This window comes from Podarcis pityusensis (assembly GCF_964106645.2).
Source record: "Podarcis pityusensis genome assembly, chromosome: 2".
NCBI lineage: Eukaryota > Metazoa > Chordata > Lepidosauria > Squamata > Lacertidae > Podarcis > Podarcis pityusensis.
In genome coordinates, this window is record NC_138029.1 from 78237691 (window position 1) to 78262763 (window position 25073).

The window sequence follows — 25073 nt, forward strand, 5'->3', positions numbered from 1 at the left end:
CTGATGAGGCAGTAGACCCAGGACCTGCTCCTTCCCTGCCTGTTGAGATTGCTTCATAAGATGTAGAGTGGTACTTCATCCATCAAAGATCTTTGGGCTGATGTGAATTCCTTGGCAAATGACAATATATATTTTGTTTGTCCTCAATTAAACTTGTAGTTTGTCTAATACAGACAAGATCTTCACATACTCTCTACAAACAGTGCTCAATGGCATAATTCTAAAACTTACTTTCAGGTCATTGCAACTATCCCAACGAGTAGGCTAAAATTTTTAAAGGAGGCAGGAGGTCTTACATTAAAAGAAGAGGCGCCCGAAGAGGAGATGAATGAAGATGTAGAAGAAATTGACCACGCAGAAAGAGAACTTCGGCGTGGGCAAATCCTCTGGTTCCGAGGGCTCAATAGAATCCAGACCCAGGTATGTTGTGCTACAAGGTTGGGGATATATTCTCCCCAAAGCTGCTTTACATTTAGACAAAATAATTATATACCCTTAGTCCATATTGCAAAGCTCTATGTAGCTCTGATATGAGCAGGAACTGTTGTTGTATTTCTGTGACAGGGAATGCTTTGCATATTCAAACCACTGAATATTTGGAGGATTTCACAGTGCTGAGATGTGGACCTCCACAGGTGAATCAAAGCTTCTGTGTATTATTGAATAGGACAACATCAAGTGGGCTGCAACCCTGTTGCTTGGAGGCAGGAAAACATCACTCCCTTTTCCTGCCTTGCCTGGAGCAGACCTATAACTTGCTTGTGCTTTTCTGGCCTGGTTTAATTGTTTAGAAATGTGAGTCTTGAGTGTTGGATGAGTGTGTGAATGGTATGCCTCTGTCCCTGTGTTTGTTCTAGTGTTTCTGTGGGTGTATTCAAAGCTTTTGTAGTTTATTTTCCCTCTGTGTTTTTGGCTATTAGTCCTCTTCGGTCTGTTGTGGCGTGACCATTGCTCCCCTGTAAACATCTCTCCCAATCAATTATTCACCTATTCCAAGTCAATTTCCCCATTTATTAATTGATAATTTGGATTCTGCCTTCCCTCAATGGATTGTAAATTATTCAAAAGCAATTGATTAGTTATAAAATTAATTCTGAATGACCCACAAATTAATTTTAATGCCTTAGCGTAGAAAAGAAATGTTTAACTGATTAACTTACTGAACCAGAGTTAGTGCATTCTTCTTGCTGCCTCTGGAAATAAAATGCCTAAATTTTTATAGAAGAGCTCTGTTGGGTCCTCAAGTGAGTTAAATATTCCATTGTAGTGATTATGTTGGCCAGCCTTCAGGCAACAGGAGGATTACAGCTCATTTGGTGTTGTCCTAGTGGCCTCTATACTCTTCAGGTGTGGGCAGCAGTCCCCCTTCACCAGTGTCTCTGGACTTGGAAAGAGAATAGAAAGGATAAAGCACAGAAAGAATGTTTCCTTAACCTACAAGTCATATACAAGTAAACTAGCAAAATCTGAAAGAAATATATGCAAGCTTGCAATATAAACAGCATACTTAGCTCTGTAACTTTGCATTACACCTGGAAGTTACTGTGATACATCAAACATTTCTGTGTTGCACTATCTCTGTTACTGTATTCATTCATAAAAAAATAGGATAATCTTCTATTATTTCCCAGGAGTTTTCCATGAGTCTTTTTGAAACTAATGAATCCTTTGTTTTGCACCATCAAAAATTGATATTTGAATATATATACATATATATAGGGGACGCGGGTAGCGCTGTGGTCTAAACCACAGAGCCTAGGGCTTGCTGATCAGAAGGTTGGCAGTTCGAATCCCCATGACGGGGTGAGCTCCTGTTGCTCAGTCCCTGCTCCTGCCAACCTAACAGTTCGAAAGCACGTCAAAGTGCAAGTAGATAAATAGGTACCGCTCCGGCGGGAAGGTAAACGGCGTTTCCGTGCACTGCTCTGGTTTGCCAGAAGCGGCTTAGTCATGCTGGCCACATGACCCGGAAGCTGTACGCTGGCTCCCTCGGCCAATAAAGCGAGATGAGCACCGCAACCCCAGAGTCATCCGCGACGGGACCTAATGGTCAGGGGTCCCTTTACCTTTACCTTGCACACACACACACATCTGTGATAAACTTGAAATAGGGTTAACCTTGTTCTTTATCTTGTCAGCAAAACCTTGAGAGCTAGAAGCTAAAAAAAGTTTTTCCATATGTTGTATTACTGCATTTATTTTTAATTAGAGAAGTTGGGCATGGCGCCAGGATTCTACCTTTTTCTGCTTGTAAAAAAATTTTTTAATTGTTTTACTATAATATGAAGAAAAGGCTATGCATGATAAATATATCCAAGTCAGTAGAAGAAAAAGATGGAAGCAGATTTATTAAAATTTGCAACAAAAATTGTTTACTAAAAAATGTTTAAATCATGTGGGTTTCTTTTTTCTGCTCTCTGAATAGGGGTGTTTGTCACTGCAGTAAAGTGTGAAGGTAGTACTAAAAATAGTCAGTTTCTGGAAGGACTATTTTAGTCAAAGCTTTGAAAAGATGTGCTCCCTATAATGCAATGGAGTAGAAGAAAATGAAAATACTGCTTTGTAAGGTCAAGGCACTTCGGGGGTAAAATTAATCCATCTTGGAAGGTTTATTTTTAAAGCAATTCAGATTTTTAAAGCAATGTGGTTCTATTAAAGCAAATGCTAGTTAATTTTCTAAAGCAGAAGATGATGTATTTTTAGGGGGGCTGTGAATGTTTTTAGTGCAAGAGAAAAATTTATATTATCCCTTTTGATTTTTGTAAAGTTTTGTAAAGAAATAAAAAAGAATGGAAAAGGAAGCGGTGGGATTGGGTGAATGGGAGTAGACCACAGAGCTGGATAAATTTACATTTTTCACTGTGTAAATAATTAAATGAAGATCTGCTCACTTGGGTTAGAGTAGTGATTTGGGATTACTCTCTGAGAGAGAAAAATATTTAATTATATGCCCAAGTGGGGGGCTATTATCAGCCCTAAGTAATCCTCTAAATGTGAATTATTTTCTTCCTGATGGCTGTAGGAGGAGTATTGTCTGTTGACATTTCTGTCAGGATGTCTTTCTGGTTGTGGTGAGTGTAAACAACAAAGAGCAAATACTGCTCTTAGTTCCTCTTGTAGATTGAGAAATATCCTTTAGTTCTATATACTTTTATCTTCATGATCCATGGAAAATTCTTGTTGTTTACTGTTTAAACCAAAATAAACAATAATGATGTTTTCTTGCTAACCAACACTGTTCACTTTCCTTTCTGCTTAGAAGTAGATGTGTTGTGAAAGGCTTTGCTGGTACGTTCCCTGCCAGTTGGAGTCTGTGACTGCCCCGCTCCATGCCTCCATCATGTGCTCATTTGACATCAACAAGCCATTAATTCAGAAAGAGTTTTGCAAGCGGCTCCAATATATCCACTGGAGAGTACCCATGATGTTTGGGAAGTTCAGATTAGTAAAAGAATTACTGCTGGGCAGTTACTGTCAGGATGGTGCATCCGAATGCCCCAGTTCAGATAAGCAGAACACCCAAATGAATTAGTACACCTCTACTGCATTTTACAGGAAATAATCAAACAAAGGATTTCTGTGAAGATTAGGTTGATAAGCTTCCTCGTGAATGGCAGAATGATAGAAATCCTCCAATGCATTATACACTTCTGGAAATATGGGGAGGGTGATTGGAGCACCTTTTCCAATTCTTTGATTTTTTCACTCAGTGTGTGCATCTAGTGTGTATCAACTGGCCACATATTCCCCCAACTGTCCCCCCCTCTATGGGGGAAGATGGAGCTTGAAGAAGTAAACCCCCAACCCTCTGGTTTACATCAAGGTGGAGTCTCTGTTCTCTCCCTCTTCTGTGTACCCTTACAGGAGAGACAATAAAGGAGTCCTGCACCTCAATATTCAGACCCTTTCCCCCCCTCCTGTCTTGCATTATAGGAATTGAAATGACAACACCACCACCTTATCTCAACACATTCCCAGGAAATTCTCTCTCTCTCTCTCATGCACGCACACATGCACACACACACACTTTGAATAGGAGGAGACAAAAACAGGAGATGTGGGTTAAAGCTAAAGTCTGTGACAGATCTTGCACTTGCGTTTTATTTGTTCACCTGTTTAAACTTTGTAAACAGCAGCCTGTTATATTCCAATTTGAATAACTATATTGTTAGCTAAGAGATTAGATCATGACTGAGTTCAGATGTAGTGAGAAACCATGTTTTCCTGCAATGTGAAATAACACTTTACTTGAGTACCTCTGGTTGTGTGCTTTCCCCTCTTCATATCAGGCTTAGAAAACTGATTTGTTTAAATGATGGCTAGTGAGAACAAGACAAAGTTTGATTCTGGATTGTCCTTACAAACCATAGCTGCTCAAATTTGGATAGAACTGCTTTTAGTTTAAAAGTAAAAGTGGAGGCTCTCAGTCTTTGCCTCTGGCACACAAAAGAAGTAAGGGAGGAGCACACAAGCCCAAGGCTCATATAGTGAGGAATCATAGTTCCATGTTGCATCAGAATCAGCCTTTTCTGCCAGCTTTTTCTGTATCTACATATGGAACAAATTAGTAATTTTAAGGCACAAACTAGGAGACAGGAGGGGGAAAACTTCAGATTACTCAGTTTTCTTGTCTATTTGGCAAGATTGATTTATCAAGTTGCCATGTTAGAGTAATAAACTGCAACTTTCATCACAAAAGTAGTCTTGAATGGCATTTTAAGAATTTAGTGCAATAGCTGAAGGGGAGGGGAAAATTAAGTCTTCTCTTTTGAAGAGGTACAAGGGCTTTTAGCAAAATTCTACTCATCCAGGTTACTACTATAATATAAATGAATATAATATCCAGTTTCCTTTAAAATGTTTCCTAGTTTGACTTCAGTTCTTTCTTCTTCAGCACAGAACAGGTGATCCCTTTTTATATTATCTCTACTGCTTTCACACAGAAGGCAAACTTTAAACTTGCTCTGCCTTCAGAATACCCATTGTTAGGCTTTCTAACAGATGTTTTCCACTAATTATTCAGCAAGTTGGGATGTTTAGGTACAAATACATCTGTGAAATCTTAGTGCTGTTATGGACAGTAAATACTGATCTTTCCATATTTAACTTGAAATTGGTTTTTGTTGGTTTTCTGTCTTAGTACAGACCTCTTTTATAATATGATTGAAGAGCGTGTAAAATTGATTGACTGGATTTTCACAATGGCACATAGATGATAGTCTCTTAACAGGGACTCTAGAAAGCTTGTTGAATTGTCCCTGTTGGATAGTGCTTCAGATTGCATTAGAATATTTCAAGCCAGAATTTGTATTCAATTCTACTTAAAAGGATTAATTTAGTCAAGTAAGTAAGTAAGTACCCCTTAATATTAAGAATGCAATTTATTGTAGTCAAAATAGATTCTTATTGAATGCTGTTCAGCAATTTATGAGCCTTTGGCAAATTTGCCAAAGAGACACTGTGGCCTGTTAGGTAGTGAAGAATCTGGGTCCAAAGCTATAGTAAGTTTGTACTGCATTTTCCAAAAATACATTTGTACTCAAAGCAGTTCACAGAAAACAGTCTAAATACCATAATGGTACGAAGAAACTATAGCACATAATAAAAGATACACTATCACTCCAAGATAACACATGAAAAAGTAAGCCTAAATCTTATCAATCTTATCAATAGGTCAATTAACAATGTTTAATACCTTCACATCCCAAGGTAGCCCCATGCTAATGGCATTAGTTCAGGACACCAGGCATCCGTATTAAAGACTCTGCCATTATAGGTTAATAACTACATTTCTCGGTTCCTGATGTTCAAGAGAAGACCATTTCAGGATTCAAAGTGTCAGGGAAGATGAGGCATATTACAGGGAATCCTCCAATTTTTCATTATTTATTTATTTTAAATATACATACTCCACTTTTCACCTGATCTGGGTCTCAAAGTGACTTTCAAAGAATCAAAACATGCAATTTATAAAATGTTAAGCAATGCTGTATGCTTGCTGGTGTGACTCCATCAAGGCTTTGGATTTGTGGTTCATTCACTTTCAGTTGTCCCTTCCTTGACCAGATAGAATTGTTATGACCAGGATATAACAGTTCATGATGGTCTACCAAATGAAATACAGCATGGCTTCTCCAGAACCATGTGCCAGATCATGTGACAACCTGCCCTATGAATAAGTAAATATTGGGATGAATTCACATAGCTACATGTCCAAAGGAGCTTTGACTTATGTTTCTTGAACTGAAACTTAAATCTGAATGGCAAAGTCCTTTTGAAATGGAAGGGAGATTTTAAAGAAGATTAGGATAAAGCAGTAGGTTTGTGGCGTGGGAATGGATATTTACTGTTGAAAGAATAGAAGTTTAAAAATGTACTGGGCATACCTTAAAGGACATATATCCGTGTCCAGACACAGTACATATATTCCAGCCCCACTCTACTTGTGCTTTAAAAGTTATTTATGTTGCTCCAGAATGTGGATGAGGGGGAATCCAGTTTTAATAGATAGCTTTGGTGTTCTTATGTGCATTTTAATGCACATTAAACGAATGTGGTTTTTATTCCAAGCAAGTAATGCACACAAAGATGCATTCTGCTACATGTGGATCTCCCTAACTGCTTCTTAGTGACGATCACAAATGTCCCAAGTAAGGTGCTCACATAGGTGAACATCATACCTTGAATGTTCATGAAGAGGACTGGAGCAAAGACAGCTCTGCACAGTCTTCTGAAAGCAAGGCTCTGTTTGCCCTGATCCCATAAGCCTAACATTTCCTATGAACCCAAAGATGAAGAAACATAGCTTTGAGCAGGTGTGCAAAAGAAAGATGTTTCAGCCCCATCAAATGTGACATTCGTACTAATACTAGGTATCTTTGTGATACCTTGATCAGTATTTTGTGATCCATTTGTGTCTTACTGAGATGTATGTAAACATATTCATCCTAAGGTGTTCTGATGTAACACCTAGTCTAAAAACACCAGTATTGTGCTTTCTGTTATATTACAAATGTTTTTGCAGTAGGCACAGTGGAATCTCCACTTCACTACCATAACCCTTAATGGCAATCACAAGTGTGTGTGTGTAATTGTATATTTGCCAAAATGTCTGTGACAAAATATTTATGAGAAGAAATTTATCAGCTAGGGATGGGTGACCTACCCATGGCTTGTGTTGTAATGATTCAGAAATAAGCTAAGTCATTTCCCCTAAAATCAGGAAATGATTCTGTTTGTTTTCAGTACATTCTGAATTTGGATGGGTCTTAGAATCCCAGATCTCTGGCTGTCAAATGACCGCTTCATACAGCCAGGACAGCTCTCTCCAGACTGTGAGAAGATGTTGAGGTTAAACTGGCCTCCCGGGGGAAAAAGCTGTTGTGGCTTGGGCTTGGAGTAAGAGGATCATTTCCAGTAGTCAGTATATCCCCTGTATAGCCTGTTTAAAGGTTGTGGGGCAAAAATAGCTTGTGGTGAGGAGCCTGTTTCTTGACCCGGGGGTCTTCTGCAGGGAGTGGATTTCCTCTCCACCCCCTGCAGCCTCTTCGATATAATTGTGTAATATCATCCCTAAGTATTTTAATTGAAACAGAAGAGTATGTCAAGGATTATTACTTTTTTTGGCAAGGTTTGCATTATGAACTCTTGAAGCCTAACTTAGCCTGTCGAGCTTTGCTTTCATATCTAATACATCTAATATCCATATTTGTTTTCCTAGCAACATAATGTGTAGCAGTATAATACCACCTAACATTTGTATAGCACTTTCAAATGTTCAAAGTGCTTAATGTGTTATTTATCTGGTTGTAATCTTTACAACAGACCTTTCAGGTAAGTCAGTGTTATCCTCCATGAAGCAATTGAGGCTGAGAAGGAATGGCTTGAGTAAAGTACCCAGTGTGTTCAGGGCAGAGGTGATATGAAAACAAGAGACTTCCTGGTTCATACTCTGCCCTGCCATTAGGTCCTGTGTGGCAGGTGCCTCAGAAGAAAGATCCTGGGTAAAAAATGATATTTTCAACCTGGGTGGATGCAATTTGAATCTTCTACTTGGCTCCAAAATGTACAGGTATACCCAGTACAATGAATTAGTAAATTATTTGTAAATGGAAAGCTATTTCACTGTGCAACTTTCATAATCAGAATCATTGTTGGTGAATGATGAAAAAAATGAGGTAATTATAATGTGGTTCAAGTACATATGAAGTCCTAGGTTTACCTTTTGACTATTATGAATCCAAAATGGTCAGAAAAGTGGTTCATATGGCATTTATTATTCAGTACTATTATTTCAGGCTGCAATTTCAGGCTATACACACTTATCAGGGACTAAGCTCAATTGAACTGAATGGTGCTTTTCTCTGAATAGACATGCATAGGTAGAATTTATTTTTTAAATGAGATTGGATGTGTCTGAATTTCTTCCCAGTCCTACTTTTTGAAGAAAATCTACATGGTAATAGATACAAGGGTAATGACTATCTGCAGATGAACTCCATAGTAACGTCTGAAATTAATTTATTATTAAAGCCCAATAATAACACAAACGTATACATAACAGTTTCTCTTCTAACTACCATGAAATGAGTTGGCAAACTGTCAGTTGTGCTGCCTCACATTGTTCTGTACAGAACCTGCCTGTCTATGCTAAATTTTAAAAGGGGCTTATTTTATTCTGACCTTGAAAATGGAAGCACTATTTGTATGAGCAGCTGAACTTGACTAGAAAATATTGTTCCTGTGGGTTGCAAAGCTCTGTCCATTCGTCAAGCAACTTGTCTCATTCTTTCCTCCATTACAGATCGAAGTAGTCAATACTTTCAAGAGTGGCACTTCCTTTCAGGGGGCTCTCAGGAGACAATCCTCCGTCACAAGCCAGAACCAGGATGTAACCAATATTTCTAGCCCTAGCCACGTTTCGTTATCCAATGCTCTTTCCTCTCCTACCAGCACAACTGCTGCGGCGGCTGGGCGTGAGTGTGTATTCTTAATGCATCTGATTACAGAGATGCCAACTTATCTAGCAGTCATTCAAGACTGGGCCATTCAAGATTATGTCCCTTTCCCACCTCTTATATTCCAGAATAAGTCATATAGTTGAAATATTGGCACACCACAGTGGCACTCTTCCTTACAGGTCTCCATTTTCAGAAATAGGGTGTGCCTCTATAAAGCTACCTCTTATGGAATGAATACCAATTTCTTTTTTTATGAAAATAGCTCTATATGTTAAATCTCCTCTGAACAGTTCACCTGTTCACATTTCTTCTTAGATTGTAAAACTACATCTCCTGTTGCCTCATCTTTCCAAGGCTGCTTTGCTTTATAAAATATTGGACTAGATTTTATGTAGTAGGACAACACTTGAAAACACATAAAGCAGGATTCTTCTCACACATGCTCTGAGATGTAAATTGTTCTATTAAATCTATTATCACGCCCATTTCTTTAATACTATTATCTATGCAGTTCACTACTGAATGCCTAGTATACTTCCGGTTGTATCCAGTGTTGTGCCTCCACTGACGAAAGACTCTTTGGTCCAGTGGAAGCTCTTATCAGTGGAACAGGGAAGGAGACTATTTTTGCCGTCCACCCCTGCAACACACCCCTGCCAAAACAATGACACTGTTCCAAAGTTCCCCACACTCCCTGGGGAAATTTTTATGGGTGATGGGGACTGCAGGGAGGAGGGTGAACATACACTTAATTCTCCTTTCTGAGGATGAAAGCTATTGTTAGATCAAAGAGGCTTCCATCTTTGGATACAATCCTATTCAAATAAATAGCAAACATTATACCCTGTAAAAAAAGTATAAATAATCAACAACCAACTTAAGAATTTCCTATGTGTGCACCATCCCTAAATGTATTCCATCAGTGAAGAGCAACATAATAGATGCTAAATATTTGGGTTTAGTAAATATTAGGATTTAATTAGAACTTGTTTGTTATAACTGGGATGTGTTATAAGACAGTCTCAGTGTGTATTATAACCGAGTAATGTGAGGGGTTTGAGGGGTTTAATTAGTTTTTATGTGCGAAGACTTTCTATCAGACCTTGAGAATGTAATCAAGATTCATGTGTATTGAAAGATGTGTGTGTGGACCTACTTCTGAGCACCAGCAATTAGCATTTGAAGAGTTAATTAACCTAGGTAAACATCCTAAGTGTATACCAGCCTTTAATCCTAGTCAATCAACTAGTGTTGATGAAGTCAAACAAACTCCTTTGTTAGGTGGGCCTGGGGGAATTAACCATTGGTACTTCAGCACATCAAAAGTTCTAGCCATTAGAATGTGAATGAGTAAGGCGGCAAATAAATTAGTAGAAATAATAATAATAGTAATAGTAATAAATAATTTCATTATTTATATTCTGCCCATCTGACTGGGTTCCCCCAGTCACTCTGGGTGGCTCCCAACAAAATATTAAAAACACAATAAAACATAAACCATTAAAAGATGGTACAAGGAAGCAGACAAGGAAATATGCTTGCATGTGCCCTGGAGACCAAGATAGCCTGCAGATCAAAAAGGAGGCTGGTGATTCTGCCATAAGGATAAGGTGGCATTTTGGGGTGCTGCTGCTGTGCACCCCTCCATCGAAGGCTAAATGTTGTATATATATGTAAAATAAACCATATATATGTGTAAAATAAACCGTATATGTGTAAAATAAACCCAAATAAACACGACAGCCTCTGCTGTGTCCGAACTCCCAACGGAAACACGGTCCAGAGTCACCCCCCAGGGGGCCCTGGAATCTTGCTACTGCTCAACAGAGATTGGGGTGGCATGTAACACTGGTGTCAGAAGTGGGTTCACACACACAATCCAATACACATGGATCTTGATCATATTTTCAAGGTCTGAAAGGCTTTACACATAAACACTAATTAAACACTTCAAACCCATTACAGCATCATCATTATTATTTTATTTAAATCTGTTATTATTATTTTATTATATATTTATGACCCACCTTTATCCTGTCAGAGACTTTCAGCAACATACATTAAAAACAATTAAAAACCTAAAAACACATCTGCACAGGCAGAACTTACAGCTCTCACCCCACTAAAGGAAGCCACAATGCCACATTTCAAATTAAGCCAAAAGAACAGGTAAAGAGAAAAGTATTTGCCTGGCACCTAAAATATATAGAAAGATAATAATAATTTTATCATCTGTACCCCGCCCATCTGACTTGGTTGCCCCAGTCATTCTGGGTGACTTTCAACATATATAAAAGCATAAGAAAACATTGCACATTAAAAGACTTTCCTATACAGGGTGTGCCTCTCTGGGAGAGTTTCCACAAGTGGGCAACCACTGATAATATTAATTTGGTAAATATGTGCCTTTAACAAAACTATTCGAGTTACAATAAGATTGCTTCCCTTGCCAGCTATTGCTTTCACATTATCTGTGGTAGCTGAACAAGTAAAAAATTTGCATGCATAGTCACATGAAAGTTGTTATCCCATGGTTACTATTTTTCTGCAATTGCATTTAACTACATTTTTTAAAGGCTGTTTAAACCACTTAAACATTTATAAAGACTTTTGAGGCAAAAATGAAATAGTTATGCATGCATGTTAGAGCCTTTAACGTTTTTTAAACCAGATTGCACTAAAAAATTCACACTACCACATGCAGCTTCACTTTTCCTTTCTCTGCTTTTCTGCAGCCCCAGCCCCATTCTTCTCTGGGGAGGTGGGGTCTGCAACTCTCTGACAAGAAGGAGAGAAAGGATAAGTCCCATTTGTGTGAATAGAAGTCTGTCATGCAAGTGGGCTGCTGTAGTTGAATATCAGCAAACCTTTCTATGCAACTAGCTGGTCATATGTTACAGTAACTTTAAAAAGCAGGCAGGAACCAGTATATAGGATATGAAACCCAAAGAACTGCATATGCCATCCTTCCATACTAATGCCATTGCAATTGATACTCCTGCTGTAGCTGGCATTGGAAGCTAACTCTACTTGCAGACTCGGAGCATGTAAAAATTGCACATTTTTCTTCCACCTGTCATTTAATCTCCTTTATCCTTCTGTTCTAACTTATTAAAAGATAACATGCTGCTGCTTTAGTTTTAAAATTTTAGCTAAGAGGTATCACTATATATGTTATAATGCTACATTTTCAAAATTAGATTTGGAGTCACATTTCCTGTAAAATATTTTGGTTAGGTTGTTGGTTGTGCAAAGTCATACCGATGTGTGATACTATAAACTGAACATTGCAATGATGTTGCTTTTTGGGGTTGGATAGACTTCAAATATACTGCTAATTTTGAACTCCATTAGCTAAGATGCAGGGTTTTTTGTTTTTGTTTTAAAAACAATCTACAGCTATGGAGAAAAAGGAGAGAGTTTTTATTTCTCTTGATAGTCCTTCTAGCATTAAAAAGACAATAACATTATGGGACACTGACCCACAGACCCTCTACAATTTGTATCTCTCATCCCAGTATCATTTTCCTCCCCCACTTTATTTCTTTTAGGAGGGAGGAAAGGGGTTTAGGAATTGAGCATAGATGCTATTGGTGTACATTTACACACACCGTGTGCTCTGGTTTCTGTCACAGTGTCCCATTATGCCAGAAGCGGTTTAAACTTGCTGGCCACATGACCCTGAAAGCTGTCTGCAGATAAACGCAGCTCCCTTGGCCTGAAAGCGGAGTTGAGCGCCACACCCCATAGCTGATTTTGACTAGACTTAACTGTCCAGGGGTCCTTTACCACACCAAGCAATGCCACATTCTGTGGGTGTGAGTGTGCAACATCTTAGGATCCCCACTACATGTAAAAAACAACAACACTGGGTTAGTGAGTCTGTGAATGGACCCCATTCTATCACTAAGTAATGTACAATTCATTGTTTCCCATGAAGTTGCTAGCAAACAATGATTATGAATTCTGCATTGTATTTTCATTTTTTTTAAAAATATGTTGAGAGTAGAAGGATTATTTTTCTATACAAATGGCACTTGTCTGAACTACTGCTTCCATATAGTGCTCATGCCATTGCTGTGGTGCATTGGCTTGAAAATGTTGCTGTAGCTTTAAACACAGCACCTGCACAGTGATGCCACTTCATGAAAACATCCCATGTACATTACTGTACTCTCAAAGTCCTCTTGCTGATGTGCCATTGAGCGTGAAATGGCCCTGAATATTTTCAGTGCTCTGAACGTATTTCAAAATGAAGGGAAGTCTGACTACAGTTAAGTCAACATAAGACTTGCTTTTGCACAACCACATCCTTAACTAAAAATAGAAGCAGTTAAACCTAAGAGTTGGCATCTCTTGGCAAAACGGACTTCATGTTTACATTTATAAACTAACCGCCTTACTGTCCTTTCAATAAAATTGCAATATTTGCTTTTGTAGTGCCCAACTCTCTACTTTCTGAATATTAAATGTGTTTGTTTTCCCAGAGGGCTAGAGATCACTGGACAAAAGGGTTCAGCAGGAGAGAGTGAAATAAAAAGAGGTTGTGAGTCTTTAACCTTGAGCCTGACAATGAATGTGAACCAAACTCAAGATACTTGGCTTATATGAAGCCAGGTAAACATTCGAGTATAAGCTCATATGCTACCTACTGTAGTACATCTGAAAACTGGTCGTGCATATTTAAATGGCATTGTACTTAGGAGTGATATTCTATCAGGGTGGTGTTTTGTTCTACAGTGGAGGTAAAAATCTGCAGTATCTAAAAATTGTATTTATCTTTTCTTTGCTGGATGCAAATATCTATGTCTCACTTTCAGTGTGGGGCAAAATTGAAGCACTTTTTATTACAGCAGCAGAGAAGAAAGAAGTGGAAACTTAAAAGCCATGTCAAAATGTCCTGAAGTGTTGTCCTTAACCCCACCCGTAATCCCTTGTTAAGAGCAGTTCATTTTTTCCTGTTGTCTCCATTCCTGTGAGAAAAGAGAGCTGTACATCATTGTTTATCATCTCTTGACATTGTCCGTTTCATGAACACTGTCCATTACATGATCGCCATGTAGTTGATATCTATTTCTGGTATGTCCCCACATGTACATGGAAAGCAAGCACACATACAATCTTATATGAGGGTCATTAAAACCTGCCTATATAAAGCCTATATTAAAGGCTACATCTTTAATCCTCGCAACTCTCAGTTTAGTGATCTAACTAAACTATATAGCATTTTCTTCTTGTTAATATAACTTCAGGAGACCCTAATTATAAAGTGACCCTCCAGATATTGTTAGTTTCCAACTACCATAAGCCCCAGCCAGCATGGCCAATGATCAACAGCATGCAACAGAATTTTGTGAGTTACCCTTCCTTAGAAGGACTCCTGCAGATTCACTAAACCTCCCCACCCCCATCCCACCCAGCTCACAAAGGAGTTTAGAAGTATGGCACTAGCACATAAAATATTTTTCCTAATGTGTCCTTCTTTTAAAAGATCTCAGGTCAGAATCCCAAATTATTAGGAAACAGGCTAGGTTCATGCTGATGCCTCTTCTACTTGAAGAGATTGTTGATCACAGTGCATATTTAGACAGTGCATATTACTTCTGAGGAGAAAGACTGCTTTGGTAAATGGCTACATAGGAAATTGTCTTATAACGAAGTCATGCGATTGCTCTAGTTCAGGGGTCGGCAAGGTTTACCTTGCCTGGGCCGGTTCACACCAGCAGAGATTCCCTCCATGGGCCGGATTGCGAGCGTGTGAACACACATGCTCGTGATTTCTGGCATCTGTATCTGCACAAATGCGATTTCCAGCATCTGTGCAGACACGATTTTCAGTGCGTCGTCGCGATCTCTGGCGCCGCAAAACGAGTCCCCGCGCCACGCTGTGCTGGTTTAGCACAGTGCACGGGGACTCACCAAGCGGGCAGCTCAGTTCTGAGGTGGCTCGTGGTCCATTTAAATGACCCCCGTGGTCCACCTGTGGTCCATGGGCCTTAGGTTGCCAGCCCCTGCTCCAATTAGTTCAGTATTGTCTACCCTGACTCACAGTGGCTCTCCAGTTATAAAACACTATATATGCACGATATATACATATGCTTGGTCCAATCCTGTATTTTTATTTATTTTTAAATTGTATACCCAACTCCTTGTTGCAAACCCCCAGGGTAGGTGACACATGCAAAGATAAAATATCAGAATATCATGTCACAGTCCATAATGAAAGATTCTAAACGGGAAGGTTCCAGAGAGTGAATCACTGTTGCCTTACTATCACTATCCTGGAATGGCTGAGCTGGTGAACTAGTCAGAGCTGGAAATCAGCTCTCTGTGCCACCGAAGCCACCTGGTAGAACAGGCTTCCTACCCACAGGGGTTGTGTGTCTCATTTTGCCACCTGAGGCAAAAGGGATAGGTATTTCCCCCCCCCTTCCACTGCCGCCCTACTGCTGAAGCCTCCCTACCTGGGGTATTCAGTGGTGCTCTTGAAGCAGCAGCAACAATGGTGGGTTCCATTAAGATTTGGGCAAGATCTCACAGAATTGTCAATCGAGCATTTCCATCTGTTGTGGACCATAACTGGCACACATTATTTATTTACTGTAGTAATATAATCCCCCTCTATGACATTGACAGCTTACAGTGTAGAATGATAAAATGCAATTTAAATACACAAGACCTCCAGCACAAAGAATAATAAAAGGAGATAAATTGTGGTTCAGAACCAAGTATGCACCATGTTGGATATGTGTAATCTGTAGTCAGAAGTTACATGAGACTACCGCTTTGCAAAAGCTAAGGTGGTTTGTATATGGATGGTTGAGGCATCCATGCCAGATTGTTTTTTCATGATGGAAGAACGGTGGGGTGCAAATGTCAGAAAACAAATAAAACACTCAAACATTTCTAAAGGCCCCAGAGATTTAAAATTCTTCACCCATTTTCAGGTGAGCATCCCTTGCTCAATGCATTTGCCATTAGTACCTCATTCAGACTAGCATTAATACCTCACTCATAATTAGGAGAAAAATAAAAAGCTCAACAACTCTAGAATTCATTTATAGTCATAATACATTTCCCAACAATTCACATACTTGCCATTCTGTTTTTTCCTTGCTAATTCTTTCCTTCAAGAAATCCTGTCTTTTCTCACTAATAACATAGTAGAAGCCTCTGCTTTGGCAAGGGCCCACCCGGCAAGCCACTTCTGGAAGGAATCTAGAATGCTCTCCTGTTTCTGGTCATGGAGCACTATTTGTCCTTTGCTGACTCAGCAATGCATCCTGCTGCTCCTGCAGCTCAGTGCAGGCATAATTAATTGGTGGGCCATCCGAACATTACTTCTATTAAGTACCTGGCTTTCCCATGTTCTTATGGCTTAGTGATGGAAAGGCAAGAAAATATCTTGACATAACTAAATGGACATCAAGTACTGCAGATGAGGCATAAAAATGTACCACCTTATGCACTTAACTTTATGAATGATGTTCATAAGTGAGACACAGAAAATGAAGGAATTGGATTTTTGTAATTCAATTATATGAAACCCAATAATCACTATATAATTTTCTAGTCTTAATTGTTTATTAATAAGTTATTTTAAAAACAAATGGCTAGAACAGTGGGTCTATACTCGAGTGTTTACCTCACATATGCATGAAGAAAAAATAAAAGTTGTATCAACAATTACATGTTCACATTATCCAGGCTTCCAAGTGTAGTTGTGTGCCAATTAGCTGTGTTTATGTGATTACTGTGACTTTTTCCTGTATAGCATGTTTTTGCCTAAGTATTTTGTCCGCTTGGCTTTGTGTGTGTGTGTGTGCGTGTGTGCGTGCGTGTGTGTGCTTTTGGCTGCTTCATTTAGATCTTGCTTTTTTCAAAAACCTATGCTCTGTTCTTACATTTGGCTCCTATGTTTGTCTCTCATACCTATCCATCCATCCAACTGTGTCTATGTTTTGTGATTTCTCGTTTGAGACATACAATTTGTTTTGTGTTGGGTTTTTTTTTTTGTCTATATAAATGAAACTTTTTAAAGAATAAATTAAAAGCTTTCTTAATTATTCACTGCAAACTATCAACATGCATGGTTCTACATTTGCATTTGAATTAACATGGCTTGTCTTTTACTAGGGAAATATCACATGAGTGGATGTTTGCTTTCTTTAACCAGTGCTTCCCATCAGTTCTGGAAACAGTTCTGATGGCTTTAATCTCATATGGTTTTAACATTGCAGTTGATTCAGACACCTAAAATGCACAAAACTGAGCCACTTGTTTATGCATTTAGCATCCAGAGACTATGGACTACAGCTGCCTGCTCTGCCCTAACCATATGCCACATTTTTTTCACCAAAACAAAAAAATGTAAATCATAATGAGATGTTTTGAAAAAGCAGTTACCACTGACATCTTTTCTATCTTTTCCCTCCTCTCAGATCCGCGTCGTGAAGGCATTCCGTAGCTCTCTCTATGAAGGGTTAGAAAAACCAGAATCTAGAACCTCCATTCACAACTTTATGACTCATCCTGAATTTAGGATAGAAGATTCCCAGCCCCATATCCCTCTCATTGACGACACAGAACTAGAAGAAGACCCTGCACTCAAGCAAAACCCAAGTCCACCGTCTTCACTGAACAAGAACAATAGTGCTATCGACAGTGGAATAAACCTTACAACTGATACAAGTAAATCAGCTACCTCTTCTAGTCCAGGAAGCCCGATCCATAGCCTGGAGACATCACTTTAGCTGAAAATGTCACTGCAAAAATATTAATATAAATATATACATAGAGAGATATGTATAAACAATGCTGGCTGAGAAGCTGTTTGAACTCCTGTTCACTTTGAGAGGGGGGGGGGGACAGAACGAACCACTGATCATGATGGTTTTGGGGGATTTACATATGGCTGATTTACATATTCCCCTCTTGCTCCCCCCCCCTGCAGAAACAAACAAAAACAATACAAATGCCCTCCTGCATGAATGTACTACCCACTTCCAACCTTCCCTTCTTTTTATTCCTTAAGCAGGAAATGCAGAGGACTTCTTTGAGGCTATTTATCCAATTCACTGGTCTGTGAGTTTTTTTGGGGTTTTTTTAATGCTTGTGTGGCATGGACTCAGTTGTATAGATTAATTTAAATATTTTTTTGAAGTTGCAAAGCTTAACTTGCACAGTAGATTTGCACCAGTTGGACAGAGGAACCTAAAATAAGCATTTATGAGACTATATATAGAAATATATAAATATATACATAATATAATTACATATGTGTATATATCTATATATATATTTATATCTATATAGAGATATAGATATATATAAAGTTTCTTTGTTGGCATGTTGCCTTTTTCTGCTCAAATTGCTATATTTTAACTTATTTATGTCCTAAAAATAAAGAATGTAATTTGTTTACAGAACTGTAGATAATATCCTTAACTATTTGTAGGATTAAGACAGCACTTCCTGCCGAGATAATATTCAAATCGCTCAATTCAATGAAAATTTCTGTAATATGGCACCCTGGATGTTTTATTACAACTGTGATCAGATTTTTGCCTGATAGGTTTTTCTTTTTTTGTTAAATAATGTAGATATTGCTAGCAAATAACAAAAGAAGCCAAAATATAATATATTGGATGTAGCATTGTGATCCTATATAGAGGGTGATGAAACAGAAAGGCTTCCTTTGTTTTAAATACACATTTAAATGATCAGGTTTTTTGCTCTCTCTTTTTTAATGAATTATTTGACCTTATTTTGATGCAATACTTAATGATGAGGCCATTTCATTATTTAAGTGTATTGCAATGGCTTCTTAAACATATATTTTTTAAAGATTATAATAAACCTCAGTGGAGTTTCTGAATATCAGTTCAAAAATAAGTTATATTTGGCTTTGTATGAAGATCAAACTAATGTTGAAATACTGTGTGCTGGATTCTATTCCATTAGAAATTTAGTCATTTATTTCTTGAAAAATATGGGCTGTTGGCATTTTGGATGAGAACCACTATGGTTTGTTGCTTTGACATTTAAAAAGAAAAATAATATCATTTTCTGCACTATGTAGACCTGAATGAAACTTTATGAAGTGTATACTGAAATGTGCTTTGTGTGATTATTTTTAAACCAAGCTTGTCTTCCTGTAGTCACAAAAGTATATTATAGCAAATCCACTAATGTTGTTTTTCCCTTGTATTGTGCTTTCTACACTGAAAGCCATTGTAAACAACTGCAATATTCTGGGTGAGATTTCTTTTTTCTTCAAGATGGTAACAGCCCTGGTAATTTAAAAGCTTATATAATTGCTATGTCAACCACTTGAATGCAAAGCACTTTGTGGGTCACAGATTTTTCATAAATGACTTTTGTATTTAATACAAGGTTTGCTTCAAGACTTTTCAGCAAATGATCTTTTCCATAAACTTGTACAGTGCAAAAGACATTTTGATTAATAATCAATTATGCCAGAAGAGTTGGGGGGAGAGCCCTTTAAATTAGCTTGAAAACTTTATATGTTGTTGTATTGCCTGCTGTTTTAAAGTTGGCTAATAAGGTGGAACAACTGTAGTGGGAAGAACTATTGCAAGCCAGAAACTCTTCAGACAAGATGAGATTCCTGACCAACTACAGTTTCAGATGACTAATGTTTTGAGGGCATTTCAGAACTATTCTGCCAGGTAAAGTTCTAACCACCTTGAATTGCCAGCTTCTGGACTTTCGTAAGAAGCTTTTAATGTCTTTTGGCTCTACATAATTCACTCTGATCCAAACGTCTGGCTGAACAGCAAACCTTCCCAGGCTTACACAACCCTCTTCTCAACAGACAGTGTTACCCGCTTCTTAAATCTCAAAGCTGGCATGACAGTCCAGTTGACCAGCTTATTCTTAAAATCAAACTGACTGACAGTTAGGCAGGGTTTATCCCTGGATTGTAAATAACAGCAACTAACTTTTGTGTAACACTGAAGTTCTATGATCTCCTTGGGATACTATATTTGAAATACAATAAAGTCTATTTACAGGGAAAAGCATGTAGCTCTGGGCTGAAGAAACTACGAAATTGTTGGCACTGGAATATTTTGCCCCCTAACAACTTAATATTGATGATTTGCCTTTTATTTCAAGCTTGATTTTCATCGGATACTTTTTTGATTTTCATTTCATTTTCTGTGTGTGCGCATTGTAATACAGATTCTTAATAACTAGTAGGGTACTATTTGAGACTTGAAAAACTGTTAAAAAGAAACCAATATTTCATTCTGTACATATATAGTTTAAAAAGAAAGAAAAAGACAATATAACATATATATTAACTGTGATGCATAGGAAACTTCGGATTCTGTCAACAGAAACCATGATCTCTCTTTATATATATATATATATATATGTATATGATAAACAGACTTGGGGGGGGGGAGAAAACAGATGAGCTGATAACAGCCTTTCAACTACAAGCTTTGCACCTTGTTCCCTTTCTTAATTGCTTGGCCTCTCTATGATGGGAAGAATGGATCAAAAAACCAAAATGGTCTATATGTTGAAATTCACTGCAATACATAAAATGCTTGCTCTCTGCGTACTGTACCTAAAAGCATGAGATTTGTGGAAAAAAATACAGCAGTACATTTGGCAATTCATCCCACTAGGGGTTATTATTCCTATATGTTTATTCATCTGTTTTTATGAATTTTTTAAATCTAGACAATAATTGTAAATAAAGAACTTACTGTCTCTGTTCATTTAATACTATGCAAAAGGTTATGCTTTCTATTGTTATTCCTACAGTGTGATGCTGGAATGTTTGTGGTTTCAAAAAAAAATGAAAAAAAAACACACAACAGTAAAATTATGTGATGTAAATTATTTTATAGTTTGAAACAAAATGATAACGTTTTACTCTTGCTGCTTACTGTCTAATAGCTATCTCCTGGCAGGAGCACAAGTGGAAATTGAAAAAAAAAGTAATAAATTCACAAAGCAGCATGAACAATAAAAGTCTGAATATAACATCCTTCTTTATTTCCACTGTCAGTTGAAACAACACATGTATTTTTCAATGCACTTAATACCAGACACTTATAAATGATAGCTATGCTCTGTCTTTGCAGTTGGAGGCATTATCCTTCTGAATATCAGCTGCTGGAAACCTCTGGAAGGGAGCACTTCTGTGCTCAGGTCGCGCTTACTGGTCTCTGATAGGCAACTGGTTGGCCATTGTGATAGCAGGATGCGGGACTAGATGGGACAAAGTCCGGATCCAGCAGGCTCTTCTTTACATTCTTATAAATATTTTGGAGCACTGAAGGATTTGGGGGCAATGTTCTCTTGGGAGCTGCTTGCTGATCAGTTGTGGTTCACCAAGTCGAAGGCTAGCCCCCTTAAAGAAGAAGCGATCTTTGCTAGGAAGTCATAAGCCTCTCCCTGAGAGTGTGTGTCAGTAGAGACAACTATACCACATCTGTAGTTGGTAAGCATATCTGACCAATTTAGCTTCATCACCAGTATCCTGCCAAATAGTAAGGAGGGTACCACACAACAGATCCAGATGTGTGATAAATTCACTTTCTATAATCACCTTTTGTATCATATTTCTATGCAAAGGCGAGAATTTTACTACACCTTATTTTTTAAAAAACAAACTATCGGAAAGCAGAATGCGGTAAACTTATTACCCCTTTGAGTAGTAAAATTCTTGCCACTGCATGACAAGATGAGAGCTGTTGTATTATTACTGTATTATTCCCCTTCCCCATTCACTTGCAACTTTTCATTATTTAGGCTGCCTCTTCCTCCCTCTTAAAAAAAGAAGAAGCAATGATGAGGCACATGACAATACAAAAACATCTGAGGTTTCTTTTCTATTAAAAAAGAAAGATGAAACTGGTTACCACTTACCAAGTATTACTGCAGAGAGCATGCAAGTTATTCCTTCATGGATAGTTCCATATCTGCAGCCTTCTTGACAGACAGAATCCGGAGAGGGTAAGTGCATTCTAATCATTAAAACAGAGGAGGCTACCTTCATCAATGCTCAAGTTAAACAGAGTTGCAAAAGCTTTCTGATTCCTTCATGTTCCCACTGCAGTAACATTAAAGTACATAATGAGCTTGTGCATAGCCCTGACTCCTCCCTTTCCATTTTATTTTTCAATGTTTAGCAAGCCCTATCAGTGGAGATAGCTTCAGAGACTCATGAAAAACAGTAATAATCTCTGAACTGAAGGGCCACTTTGTCAGCACTGTATCGCGAGTATGGAGGCTTTAGTTTCACTATTTGGCCAGAGTGAAAATGTTAGAAGCAGCTCACAAAGAGACCCTCTATTTTCTACCCGGCAACTTAAAATGGATCATTTAAAGAAAGAAAACTGTGGTATGAGTTGTCATTTTCCCATATCTTATTTTGGGGCTGATAGAGTGAAAGCAACTGAACTTATATATGAAGAAGTCTAAGCCAATGGTTTTGTATGAGGTTGGTTGCACTACTCTGTCAGGAAGATGCCTTTGAAGTAATTCTTTGCAAATATTAATGGCTTTCTGAATGGGGTATCACAGTTGATGTGTTTCTAATAAGCAGCAGCAATGGCCAGGGATGTTAATGCTGGACGGAAATGATGGAACCAGTGTGGGATATAATTTAACTCAGCTATTACTATTTTCTGCATTGGTTATAAGTGACTTGGTTCCCTGCTTCTTGCTTTTTCTCAAAGCATGAAGAATATAATCAGCTTGACATAAAAACCTGTCCTAGAGAGACAGTGGAATAACATATTTTAAGGTTTGACATGTAAGTTACCACATGCCCATATAAAAATGTATATTTAAATCATTGCCCTATGTTTCCCATTTCAGTAGCAACTTACCTTCTACTGTTATGAGAACCATCAAGTAATATTAAAAAGGTAAAGGTACCCCTGCCCGTACGGGCCAGTCTTGACAGACTCTAGGGTTGTGCGCTCATCTCACTCTATAGGCCGGGAGCCAGCGCTGTCCGCAGACACTTCCGGGTCACGTGGCCAGCATGACAAGCTGCATCTGGTGAGCCAGCGCAGCACACGGAACACCGTTTACCTTCCCGCTAGTAAGCCATACTTGGGTTTCTGTGCCACATGATTAATGGCAGGAAGTTGTTGGCCAGTATGATGACTCCGGTTGTTTGGGCATGGCAGACACAATGCACCTGACATGGGGTTTAGACTGCCTGGAAGGTGCATTTTGTCATGATTCAAGGACAAGCAGGCTGCTAGCTGTTCTTGTCTTTGAGGAAGGACTACCTGCCTTACCAACCTTTTGCAGAAAGCTTCTCTCCTCCACTGATTGGGCACGGTTGTTACAAGGTGTCTCTTTTCCTATATTTTGTGTGTTCTGATGGTCCTTTGTTAGGCTGGAAGTTTTACGTTGATGAAGTATATTATATTATTCCTTTGTTTTTTGCAGTTTGTCACAGCTTGGGCAGGTATACAGTACAGGATCTTGGGATTTGGACACTGGCCCTTGACACAGGTAATTAGGCTTGCTAGTATGTATTTGAAACTGGGTCATTGGGATAGTATCACTGTAACAGGGGTTTTTTGGGGGGTGCATGGGTCAAACAGTGCTAATTTAGGGATGCATGATGTGAGTCTGTATATTTCTGTGGAGTTTTCTTTGCCTACACGTGTTTTGGGTATCTATGGAGATGCTGTGGCGTGTCTCAAATATCCCTGTATTTACAAATCATTTATGCACATGCAGGGGTCTTTCCTCCACCCACCTCCACGTCAAAAAGCAGTGTGCAAACTGTTATGCGTTACAGTGGTCAGAACATGTCCCATGTATGTTGGCATTTTATATCTGCAAATGCATGTGAAATATTGGAAGCTATGTTACAGTTCTATCTTTTTATATTTTGCTGCCTTGCCTTAATGCATGAATACATTAATAATTTGAGGAAGGGCTGACCTAGAAAGTAACAGCTACAGAGGCTCAAAATCATTAGTTTGCTTCTTCATGTCTATATACACCCTGATCCAGCTCCGCTCCTGCAGAGTTACATTACACACCACTTGTTGCAGTACTTGTGAAATTAATGGGCATTTGACTGTGCGTTGTAATTCCTGTCCCATTAATGCAATGCTGACAGACATCTGCACAAAGGGGCACGTATAGTATGCTCCTCCTCTTCACCTAGTTGGTACAAGAGTCTGCACATCCAGCTACCAATTACTAAGTCTAGCAGATTATCACAGCAATCCTAATACTGATATTTTGCCCTTAAGACAGTCTTCCCCCACCTTGTGTTTTCAGATGTTGTTGGACTACAATCCCCCTCACCCATAGCCAATATGACCACTGGTCAGAGATGGTTCTTTCCCCCACAATATCTAGACTCACGATTGGGAAAGATTGATTTAAGGAAAGCATTCCTAATACAGGTACAATGAGATGGCCAGTCTAGATCATTGGTTTCAGTGGGCTCAAGTACATTCAGTAATAATGTGTTACACTGTAGCTTGTGAGATTTAGCCTAAATGGAAACTAATAATTTTACCTATTTTTCCCCAAGCTCTAACCACGTAATTGCCTACAGAGAAGAAGAATGTCAAGAAGTTAAACTGTTGGTTTGCATTCTCTGGATCTTCCGGCCTCTGGATTACTGTTGTTCAAGTATGTCTGTCAATAAGATGTCAAGATGAGATGTGCCTAATTCTCGCACTGGTTGATTTGGAGTGTTGCAAGCTCGTCAAATAAAGTTGTGCCTTTTTCTAACCCTAAATGGTTTCAGAGTTTCTTTTCCTTTTCTGGTTTTTTTTTTTGGGGGGGGGGGGTTGCCTCTGCAATGCCCCGTTAGTTGTGTGTGTGCCATACTTATGTGTACAAGGGCTTTCTGGGTCAGGGCCACTGATGTAATTCCCACTGATTTTTATATATTGCGTTTAGAATTTATATTTAAAACTGGAAAGTTATTTTTGTTTCTTAAAATTAAACTCACAAGTTTTATACATTTTAAGCTCATGTATAAAAGTTTGCAAAATGTTTACAATATAACAGTGTTTTTAAAGTAGGATAGAAAACCATTTTTGATCAAGTCACATTTCTAGAGGTGGCTATTTCACATGAAGT

At 38.4% G+C, this 25073-nt stretch overlaps 1 protein-coding gene across 7 annotated transcripts in view; it reads left to right on the forward strand.

The window, feature by feature from the left end:
• The window catches only part of ATP2B2 (ATPase plasma membrane Ca2+ transporting 2), a 379035-nt gene extending 354309 nt beyond the window's left edge, over positions 1-24726 (forward strand). For 3 of the 7 annotated variants that reach the window (XM_080994172.1, XM_080994175.1, XM_080994176.1), the window contains 3 exons: positions 238-420; positions 8804-8975; positions 17402-17452. In XM_080994172.1, the coding sequence (XP_080850298.1) occupies positions 238-420; positions 8804-8975; positions 17402-17427 (381 nt within the window). In that variant the 3' untranslated portion in view covers positions 17428-17452. Of the gene's footprint in view, positions 1-237; positions 421-3022; positions 3072-8803; positions 8976-13447; positions 13504-17401; positions 21957-23408 lie in introns of those variants that run through there. The other 4 variants (XM_080994177.1, XM_080994173.1, XM_080994174.1 and 1 more) reach the window with 4 other exon arrangements.
• The last annotated feature ends 347 nt before the right edge of the window (positions 24727-25073 follow it).